Genomic DNA, 12,039 nt, shown 5'->3' on the forward strand with positions numbered 1-12,039 from the left:
GGAGTTAGTACTTCTTTTGTTTTACTGAAATGTCAAGGAACATAATATGATAGTTGAAAAAAATATATAATCAAAGAAATTAAAAAAAAATTCATTTAGTTCGAAGAGTTTTTTTGGAGGTTGTGAGATTTTCGTGAAAAAGTCCCCTTTATAAAAGAACATATGTAAGGTAAGTGCTTTTTTTAAAATTTAATCTATTATTTATTGCCATAAAATTAACACTAATTTCAATAACCTAAGTGCAAAAATTATTTCGTAAATGATTTTTATTTAAGAAAACGTAATTTTGTAGTGTAACTTCGGCCATGGGACGAATATATAAATCAGCTGAAAAAAGTCGCAAATACTGCTATTATTCGGAAAGCACGATTCAAAAAGCTCTGTCAGAGGTTAAAAGAAATAAATTAAGCATTCGAAAAGCATCTGAAAAATATAATGTACCCAAGAGCACATTAAGCGATCACCTGAAAATTCAAAATGTTAAAAAATTTGGTAGACCAACAGCAATCAGTGTTGAAGATGAAAAATATCTTTTGGATAGTTTACTTTTATGCTCAGAATGGGGATTTCCAATGAAGATTTTAGACACCAGATTAATTGTGCAATCGTATTTAGAACGTTCTGGGAAAGTAGTCAAGGTATTCAAAAACAATTTGCCAGGAAAAGATTGGGTTCGAAATTTTTTGAAACGAAATCCAGCTTTGACTGTACGTTTTTGCGAAAATATAAAAAGATGTCGTGCTAAGGTTTCACCAGAAGAAATAAATTTATTTTATGATAATTTGGAAAAAACACTAGCTGATGTTCCTCCTGCAAACATCGTTAATTATGACGAAACGAATTTCACTGATGATCCAGGTTCTGTAAAAGTAATCGTTAAACGCGGAACACGACACCCAGAACGTATACTAGACTCAAGTAAATCTAGTATTAGTGTGATGATGGCAGTTACTGGAGACGGAAAAATGCTGCCACCATATACAGTATACAAAGCTAAAAACCTTTATCCGACGTGGATAGAAGGAGGTGTTCCAGGTGCGAGATACAACAGAAGTGTCAGTGGTTGGTTCGACATGCAATTATTCGAAGATTGGTTTTTGAATACATGCCTTCCATACTTTAAGAATCTTCCTGGTCGCAAAGTACTGTTCGGAGACAATCTAGCAAGTCACATATCTCCATTGGTCATTGAAACTTGTATTGAGAACAATATTTCTTTTGTTCTCCTGCCCCCTAATGCAACACATCTTGTTCAACCTCTAGACGTTGCCTTTTTTCGTCCAATGAAAATTTCTTGGAGAAATATTCTTGAAACTTGGAAAATGAAACATAAAGGAGTTCTTCCAAAATCGACATTTCCGAGCTTGCTTAAGAAAAGTATTGAGAATATTGGAGTCAATATACCCAGTAAAAAAAATTCGATACACGGACCGTGGAGTTCGTATACGAGCTCGGTAGCTCGTATGAGAAATATGAGAAATCTCTCATACGAGCCTTTTCCGTAATGAGAAGTGTATAGATGCTTGTATACAAGGTGACTTTTAAAGCATTTTTATTAATGTAACACTATTTTAAAATAAATGTAGATAATAGAAATGAATTTTCTCATCTAAAACAAAGCTAAATTCATAAGGGAAATGAAGTTTTAAGAAAAAAAGGATAATTTTGTTCAAAAAATTTATTCACACTGAAAAAAGGTTAGAATTTGATAATTCCTTGTTACTCTTACTTACCGACATTAGATATTTCTCGGATGCAGTAAGCACGATTTTGTATTAGCGGTAGAATAAATAAGTTATTCTTCATTACTAATTAATAATATATTATTATTTATTTATTATATAAATGTTCTTATATAAAATAATTAAATTTAATACAAAATCGTGCTTACTGCATCGAGAAATATCTAATGTCGGTAAGTAAGATGTAGTGGTTTGATGGTATATGAATGTATTGGGTAATGAGTGTTAGAAGAATCGACGATTAACGATGAAAAACTATAATGTAATGAATCAATATGTGTTTGTATGTGTATGTATTGAATGATGAGAGTAGAAGGGATATAATCCAGGAGTGGGGAATAAATGACTAAATTATCAGAGGAATGGAAATTCGACATTCTTGTAAAACTTATCTAAGAGCAATCTAGTGAAATCTATAATTAGTTGATCGAAAGAGTTTAAAAAATAGCAAACTTGTATTGTGGCGTTTGAAAGTATAAAAAATCGAGAAACCACGTAAAAAGGGTAAGCTCGATATTTAAAATTTTATGTTAAATTGTTTAAACAATAATTGTAATCGTGAAATTGAATTTGATATTACAGCGTGGTTTTTATTTATACATACAAATAAAAGGAATAAATCGGGAAGAGAATCCTCTAATCCCCGGGATTGAATTCTTCACCGAAGTGGATTAATTGATCAAGCAGGTGAATGATCGATATCGCAAAATAATATCGGTGCACGATAAAAGGATCATCAATCTATTCACACAGCCTGCATCAAGGTCATCCAACTACTTAATTTGTAAGTTTGCGTCATGTCATACATATTAACGAAATTAATCTTATTTCGTTACTCTTAAAATCAACAATTAATTATATAATAATTGTTACTTGAGACTCAAAGAATATTTAATATTGTGCGTATGTGTATATATATCATGAATGATAGCGTTTAGATGAGTATAATAGATATATATTTGATATTGTAAAATTATTTTGAAATTGAAACTAAAAGATATAAATATATCTATTGAATGAATATTAATAAAAATTAGAAGTAACTAAAACGAAAATTTATTATTATTTTTTTTTAAAAATTAATAATATCAGTAAATTTTAATAATAATTTTATGTAAAAAAAAAAAAAGAAATAATAATTTAAAGTCGAAAAGAATTAAATTATTACATTTGGCGCCCAACGTGGGGCACAACGGTTCAGGACTGTTGACACTGTTTTGTCTCTGTTATTTATATTTGTATTTTTCTATTGTTGAATCGCATTGTCTTATGTGTGAATGCTAATGAGATTTTAACGATTTTATTAATTGTAATAAGAACTTGGTGAAAATTTGTTTCGTTAATTTGATTTCATATTGTATAAAATTATTTGTCGAATTTTAAGATATTATTTTTGTAATTGAACATTAATTTGATTTCATATTGTATAAAATTATTTGTCGAATTTTAAAATATTATTTTTTAAATTGAACATTAATTTGATTTCATATTGTATAAAATTATTTGTTGAATTTTAAAATATTATTTTTATAATTGAACATGAATAGAACGCGAACTTGGTCGAATACTCATGTAAAGAAAATGAGTGGGGATCATGACAGGTTTAATAGAGAAGATTTTGACGAAAGGGGACAGAATAATGATATTAATATATTGATATGGAGAGTTAATATTTTGGAAAATGAAGTTAGAAGTTTAAAAGAATTAATAGGTCAACGGGTTAATCCAAATAATTTTAATAAAAATTTTCCAAATTATGGATTTTCAAGTCAATGCGGACAATTCGATACAAATGAATGGTCGAAGCCATCGCGTTATGAAATGACGTTGCCTTATTTTTCGGGTGATTTGACAGAGGATCCTCAGGAGTATCTTCGAGATATAGATCAGTATTTGACTTTAAAGAGAGTTCCGTTTGAGTATGCACCAAAGGTCATTCAAAGTTCATTAAAGGATTATGCACGCGTATGGTTTGATGCAAATAAGTATGATATTAATAATTTTAGTCAATTTTCTGAAAGATTTCGTGAGGAATTTTTATCAATAGATGTACAAGAACGTAGACGAGATCGTTGGCGTAGTAAAAAATTTAATGAAAGAGAAGGAACACTTGTTAGTTTTTTCTATAATCAAAGAAGTGAGGGAGTACGAATACAACCTCCTATGACTAACTATGAAATCAATCGCATTATTATTTCGCAGCTTCCATCAACAGTGCAAGTAGCTTTAGCAGGAAGTGATCTAACAAATGTAAAGCAGGTTGTTCAATCACTTACACGAGTTGATGATGCTAGGGAGGGAATTCGAAATAGGAGTCATATTAATTCTCAAAATTTTAAGGATTATAATTTAGGTTCGAGTATTCGTGATTCAAATAGTCGACAATCGGGATCAGGATCATATAATGATAATAATAGTTCTTATCGACCTTTACCAAATCAAAGATTTGATAATAAAAATACTAATGATCATAGACGAGGTGAAGATAGTCGCGAATCAAATTCTCGGAATGGTAGATATCCAGCTAATCGAAATAATCAAGTTCAGATTAATAATTTTTCGAAAAATAATAAAAATCCAAACACGTTTAATCAAAATAGAGCGGGACCTAATGTGGTAAATGGTCAACGTAATCATGTTGCTTCTATAGATAGGTACTCGTCTTCGGGAGATTCAGTAAAGGTGGATGATATGATTAATTTGACTTGCAATGTTGCGGCGATCAATCCAGATGATGTTAGTCAGGGAGAGAGTGATTCACAAGGGACGTATGAAGATGCAAGAGATTTAGTAGAAAGTAATAATGTTGATCAGTCCTTGGAAAATCAGTATAATGAGTTTCAGGGAAACGGGAGAATGACTCGCGAGCAGTAGGTCCTACTCCGAGTCAGGGAGAATCATTGACTTATAAGGACCTGACATTTGATGCATTAGGTGAGGAAAAATTACCGAATATTCAAAAACGCGGATCACGAAGTCCTAGAATTTTATTTGACTTAATGGGAATTCCTGTTCAAGCATTATTAGACACAGGTAGTCATGCAACTTGCATGTCGAAAATTATGTTCGATAGGATAGAAAATATGATTAAAATATCAAATTTAAAAGAAATTTGGAAAGTATTACCGGTTAGCAATTTAGCGATAACTGCGGCTTTTGGAAAACGAATATGCAAGGTTACACAACAGGTTTACGTAAATATTAATATCGCAGGACAAAATTTTCCAACGATTTTGCTGGTAATTTCGGGTTTGGCATATGATGTAATTTTAGGAACAGATTGGTTAGACGAATATGCCGTAAATATTAATTATAAAAAAAAATCGGTAAAATTGCGAGATTATGAAATTCAGTATCCGAGAGTATCTTTCGATTCACAGTTACCAAGAGTGGCATATGACCTTGACACTGTACCTGTAAATAATGGTATCCATTTGATAGACTCTGTTTCACAGATCCATTATAATGCATCCATTGAATCGAATGATTTGAAAAATCGTTTTGATAATATATTATCAAGCGAATTTTTTAATGACTTAGATTTTGACAATGTTACATGTCTAAAGGTTTGCTCAACAGGGATAACTGAAATTATCGAGGATATTCCTGGATTGAATCAACAGAAGCGAGAAGAACTTTATAATTTAATTAGTGAATTTTTTGACGTTTTTTCTGAAAGTCCAGGGATGTTACGAGATTTTGAACTTGATTTACAACTTTCAAGTGAGAGTCCTACAATCCGAACATCTTATCAAATTCCGATTGCTTGGCGACCTCAAACTAATAGTGAATTAAAAAGATTGGAAGAATTAAAAGTTATTAAACGAGTAGCAAGTAAATATTGTAATCCAATTAGAGTCGTTCCGAAAAAAGATAATAGTGTTCGCCTATGTTTGGATGCACGAAGATTAAATAAATATTTGATTAGTGATAATGAGGGACCACCGCCCATCGAAATGTTGTTGCAAAGACATCATGGTAAGCAAATTTTTACAATATTCGATCTTCGATCGGGTTATCATCAAATTAAATTGTCGGAGCGATCGATGCAATATACTGCATTTGTTATTGAGGGCAAATGTTATGTTTTTTGTAGAATGCCTTTCGGGTTAAAGGTGGCAGGATCTGTTTTTATACGCGCTATGAATACTGTTTTTGACGAAAGTTTTTCTGATATTCTTACCATCTATGTTGATGATGTATTGGTTGCATCAACAAGTATTGAACAACATTTTATTGATTTGCGAAGAGTATTGACTAGACTTAGAGAAGTAGGATTGACTGTCAATTTGGACAAAACTTTGTTTTTTCGACAAGAGGTACCTTTTTTGGGCTTTATTTTAACACCAAGGGGCGTAGAACCAAATCAGGAAAAAATAGAAGCTCTTCAAAAAATCCCAGAACCTACTTCGAGATTAGAATTACAAAGAGTGTTAGGAACATTTGGATATTATCGCCGATTCGTTGTAGCTTATGCAACGTATTTGGATCCGTTTAGGGAATTGTTGAATTCAAAGATTCCATTTGAGTGGACTAATAAGCATAGTATGGAATTTTTGAAATTAAAGCAAGGTTTCATAAAAACGGTGACTTTAGATAATTATTTGCCTAATGCGACTTTTAGATTACAAACGGACGCGTCAAAAAGGGGAATAAGTGCTATATTGTATCAGGTGGATGATGAGGATAATGAACGAATTGTGTCAGTTATTAGTAGGTGTTTAACATCATGCGAAATCAATTATACGGCTACTGAATTAGAGTTGCTAGCAATTGTATATGCTTTGATTAAATTGCGAGTATATTTGATTGGACATTTTTTCTATATCATAACAGATCATTCGGCCTTGACTTTTTTGATAAAAACTCCGTATCACAATTCTAGATTGGTACGATGGTCATTATTTATTCAGGAGTATTGGTTCGAGATTAAACATTGCAAGGGTCGTGATAATATAATTGCTGATTATTTTAGCAGACTGATGCCTAATTATTTTATGCACGATAAAAGTGAAGATCGTTTGATATCTTGTCTAATTCAATTTCGAAATGAAGTTCGAGATTCGTCTAATATAGATCAAGGGGTAATTGGATCCACTCAAAAGATCGATATATTAGAATTGAAACAAATAATAAAATGGCAAAAAGCAGATCAAGAAATTAGTCAAATTCGTGAAATGGTAAATTTAAAAGAAAATGAGAGTCATATTTATTGTATGAAGGACGATATTTTGTATTATTGGAGGCGCGTTGACAAGTCGTGGAAATTAGTAATTCCATATGAATTGCGAAAAAAGTTGATTGTAGAAATTCATGAAAATATGGGTCATATAGGTGCATATCGAACGTACGCGGAAATAAGTCGAACTTATTATTGGTCAGGAATTCAAAGAGATGTCAAAAAAGTAGTTTTGGTTTGCGATCTATGTCAGAGAGTTAAAGTGTCGAATCAAGTAATGGAAGGTCAATATATGCATGTAACTTCGAATCGCCCAAATGAGTTGCTTTGTGTCGATTTTTTTGGACCGTTGCCACGATCCACGGGAGGGGTTCAATATATATTTGTTATTTTAGATGCTTTCTCACGATTCGTAACCCTTTACTCTATGAAAAGAGCGACTACTCAGGTATCAATAATAAAATTGCAGAAATATTTCGCGCAGCACGGTACACCGCAGCGAGTCTTGTCTGATCATGGGACACAATTTACATCCCCTAAGTGGAACTCATTTCTTAACGAAAATGGGGTGGGGATGACTTTGTGTTCTATTCGACATCCCCAATCGAATCCGGCGGAACGCGTGATGCGGGAGCTTGGGCGATTTTTTCGGACGTATTGTGATGATCAACACACGCGATGGGCTCGATATGTCAATAAAATCGCAGAATGGATAAATGCAGCCGTGAATTGTACAACCGGATATTCTCCTGTTGAGCTTCACTATGGAGTTCAAAGGAAGGATAAAATTCGCGAATTGCTTAGTTTTCCACCAGAAGTTGAGGAAGCTGCCGAGATGAAAATAGAGATTGCTCGCGAAAGAATAGAAAAAGCTTGTCAAAAAAGAAGGCAAAATCAAGGAAAGTTTAATGACGTATTAATTCGCGAGGGCGATCTTGTGTTGTTGAGAATTCCTTACAAGTCTGACAAAGAGGATCGAGTAATCGCGAAATTTTTTCATATTTATCACGGACCGTACACTGTGATTCGTGTGGTAAATACAAACGCGTTTGAACTATCAGAAAAAGATAATCCTGAGAAATATAAGGGAACGTATAATCGTATTGATTTGAAGATCTATAAAAAATAAAAGGGTAATAATTATATAAAAAAAAAAAAAAATTAAATTTAAAAAAAAAAAAGAGCAAATAATATAAAATAAATAAAACAAAACATGTCATGATCTAAAGGCTCATTATTAATGTTTATTGGACGAAATGCATTGCATAAGTATTATGTATGATTTGACTTTTAATCTTATTGTAACTCCTTCTTAAATATGTAAAATAAGATTATGAATGGAAAATATTGTAACGATGTATGAGTGTGAGATATTATAATGTTGATGTTTAACTATTTATGTACATATATTGACAGCTAAAAATATGTGACATTTTTTTTGCTGTCAAGCCGGGGGTGATGTAGTGGTTTGATGGTATATGAATGTATTGGGTAATGAGTGTTAGAAGAATCGACGATTAACGATGAAAAACTATAATGTAATGAATCAATATGTGTTTGTATGTGTATGTATTGAATGATGAGAGTAGAAGGGATATAATCCAGGAGTGGGGAATAAATGACTAAATTATCAGAGGAATGGAAATTCGACATTCTTGTAAAACTTATCTAAGAGCAATCTAGTGAAATCTATAATTAGTTGATCGAAAGAGTTTAAAAAATAGCAAACTTGTATTGTGGCGTTTGAAAGTATAAAAAATCGAGAAACCACGTAAAAAGGGTAAGCTCGATATTTAAAATTTTATGTTAAATTGTTTAAACAATAATTGTAATCGTGAAATTGAATTTGATATTACAGCGTGGTTTTTATTTATACATACAAATAAAAGGAATAAATCGGGAAGAGAATCCTCTAATCCCCGGGATTGAATTCTTCACCGAAGTGGATTAATTGATCAAGCAGGTGAATGATCGATATCGCAAAATAATATCGGTGCACGATAAAAGGATCATCAATCTATTCACACAGCCTGCATCAAGGTCATCCAACTACTTAATTTGTAAGTTTGCGTCATGTCATACATATTAACGAAATTAATCTTATTTCGTTACTCTTAAAATCAACAATTAATTATATAATAATTGTTACTTGAGACTCAAAGAATATTTAATATTGTGCGTATGTGTATATATATCATGAATGATAGCGTTTAGATGAGTATAATAGATATATATTTGATATTGTAAAATTATTTTGAAATTGAAACTAAAAGATATAAATATATCTATTGAATGAATATTAATAAAAATTAGAAGTAACTAAAACGAAAATTTATTATTATTTTTTTTTAAAAATTAATAATATCAGTAAATTTTAATAATAATTTTATGTAAAAAAAAAAAAGAAATAATAATTTAAAGTCGAAAAGAATTAAATTATTACAAAGAGTAACAAGGAATTATCAAATTCTAACCTTTTTTCAGTGTGAATAAATTTTTTGAACAAAATTATTCTTTTTTTCTTAAAACTTCATTTCCCTTATGAATTTAGCTTTGTTTTACTTTGAAAATTCATTTCTATTATCTACATTTACTTTAAAATAGTGTTATATTAAGAAAAGGGAGCGTTCACAAATTACGTAACATTATAAAGGGGAGGGGGGGGGGGTCTAGCTATTTGTTATGTACAGCAGAAAAAATGGCGCTAATGTATGTAACAGTGTGTTACATGGGGGAGGGGGGGGGGGTCAAAATTTTCAAAAATTAGCGTTACGTAATTTGTGAACGCTCCCAAAATGCTTTAAAAGTCACCTCGTATACAAGCATCTATACACTTCTCATTACGGAAAAGGCTCGTATGAGAGATTTCTCATATTTCTCATACAACCCGAATAAAAATCTAACACGGACTATGTAAATACTACGTAGGATTTATGTAGCCTTAAAATCGGCCTGCTATGTAGGCCAAGTTATGTACATTCTATGTAGAGTGTACGTAGATTTCCCTATGAAGGCCTATAAGATGTAGTATCTATGTAGGATATACGTAGGCCTTTCTATAGTCAATTGATGTAGGCCTTACAATGTAGTGTCTACATAGGTTTTGTGTAGACATATGTATGTAGGCCTGCAATTTCTGAATCTATGTAGGATCTACATCAACATTCCTATGTCTGACAGATATAGGTCGTCCAACATAGTATTGAGGTAATATTTGGGTTGGTCTTTCTATGTAGGCCCATATATATTAAATTTATTTAGGATCTACATTAGTATTCGTACATAGGAAAGATATAGGCCACCCTACGTAATGTTGAGGTAAGTTTTGTATAGGCTTTTCTATGTAGGCCTTTAATTTGTAAAATTTATGTAGGATCTACATCTACATTCGTATGATAGAAAAGACACAGGCCACCCAACGTAATATCGAGATAAGCTATGAGTAGGTCTCACTATATAGGCCTAGAGATGTAATATCTGTATAGGATATACGAACACAATATGATATTCATTAATATAATTTAGAAAAAACCCTGATTGCATTTGAGCAATCAAAAATCAAATAAAAAAAGCTATTTTTTTGTTAATAGAGAATCATTTTTATCCAAAATCTTATTAAAAAATGTTGACTGCCAAAGAGTTAGAAATATTTTTAGAAGTATTTAAAATATATTTAAAAATATAATTATTTTACAAACAATTAAAAGCAACTTTTTAATTTATTAATATTATTAAAACTGTAAAACATTTTTCATATGAAGGTAAAAATATAAAATGTTAAAAGAATTTTCTTGTTTTCAAGAGTTGTCACATCTGGTTAGTCGTAGTTGACCATCTTAAGGGTTCCTCATTGTAAGAGGGGGACTATTCTATAGCTTTTCCAGTTCTCTTTTTTTCTTATAGATTTACTTAGACAAAAACTTAGAAGTTTTTCAGATTGAAATATACAGAGCAAATGTTAAAAGACTTCAAATATTTTCTGTAAAATCTTTTTCCGAAGGTCTTTCGAGCGTCAGTTGCTCTTTAGCATTCGTCACAAAGAGTCTAAAACCGTGTGTGACAATATTATTTTGAAGTTAATATTTTGTTGTGAAGTGAGTTTTTTTTGTGAATTGTTGCATTAAAATGGATATTTTTAAGTGAACAATTTGTTGTAAAGTGAATTGTTTAAGTGTTATTGTGTGATATCGAATTTTAAAGGACTGATACATTTTAATTATATTTTACAGAAATTATTAAATTGATTTATTCAATAAATTTAAAAAAATGTATATAAAATAATTATAAATAAATTGTGTATCATAAATACGAGTTTAATTTTTTTTATCTTATGAAAAACTGGAACTGAATAAATGTATATAAATATAATGAAATTGTTTTAATTTTATTCTTTTATTTAATTGTAATTTCTGTTTGTTTATTAGAACTAGAATAATAAAATATTTACAATTAATTTTAACACCAAACTAAACTAAATATAAATCCCTTCTATTTGTAGAGAACAAATTACACTCTATATAGACTGTATATTATTTGGCCTAGATAGATACTACATACACATAGATTTGACATCAGTTTGTATATGTAGAGATGACATTTACACTCTATGTAGATTCTATATTATTTGGCCTATATAAATATTACATTCCAATCCTACGTAGATCGTATGTATATTTACCTACATAGAGCCTATGTAGAACTTTTATGTAGGTCCTACATTGTTAAGCCCATGTATAGTCTATGTAGCCGAGCGTTACATTTCCGTCATAGACTGTATGTTAGTTTTAACTCGCAGGCCTATGTCGCACAGTAGGCCAGATGACATAGAGGCTACATAGATCGGAGCTTAATTTTTTATTCGGGAAGCTACCGAGCTCGTATACGAACTCCGCGGTCCGTGTATCGAATTTTTTTTACTGGGTAAGCAAGAATATAATTTCTGGCTTTAGAGCTTGTGGTATCATACCTGTAAATCGAAGAGAAGTTTTGAAAAGAATGCCTTCTCAACCTGACGTCAACAACTCCAAAGAACCAACATTATGGAATGAAACACTTTTCACATTTTTGAAAGAAAATAGATGGCAAAAGACTACTGCAGAAAAGAAACGAGGGAAAAAG

At 31.1% G+C, this 12,039-nt stretch overlaps 1 protein-coding gene across 1 annotated transcript; it reads left to right on the top strand.

Moving 5' to 3' along the window:
- Positions 1–305: 305 nt before the first annotated feature.
- On the top strand, positions 306–1,192 carry LOC122499088. Its single transcript, XM_043607165.1, has 2 exons — positions 306–1,062; positions 1,125–1,192. The coding sequence occupies exons 1-2, from the start codon at positions 306–308 to the stop codon at positions 1,190–1,192; spliced, it is 825 nt and encodes a 274-aa protein (XP_043463100.1).
- Positions 1,193–12,039: the final 10,847 nt, after the last annotated feature.

Source organism: Leptopilina heterotoma, unplaced genomic scaffold (assembly GCF_015476425.1).
Source record: "Leptopilina heterotoma isolate Lh14 unplaced genomic scaffold, ASM1547642v1 Lhet_165, whole genome shotgun sequence".
Taxonomy (NCBI): Eukaryota; Metazoa; Arthropoda; class Insecta; order Hymenoptera; family Figitidae; genus Leptopilina; species Leptopilina heterotoma.

Coding starts and splice junctions, on each gene's coding strand:
- LOC122499088 (XM_043607165.1), top strand. CDS start 306: ATGGGACGAATATATAAATCAGCTGAAAAAAGTCGCAAATACTGCTAT. Junction 1,063..1,124: donor ATACAACAGAAGTGTCAGTG/GTTGGTTCGACA, acceptor CCATACTTTAAG/AATCTTCCTGGTCGCAAAGT.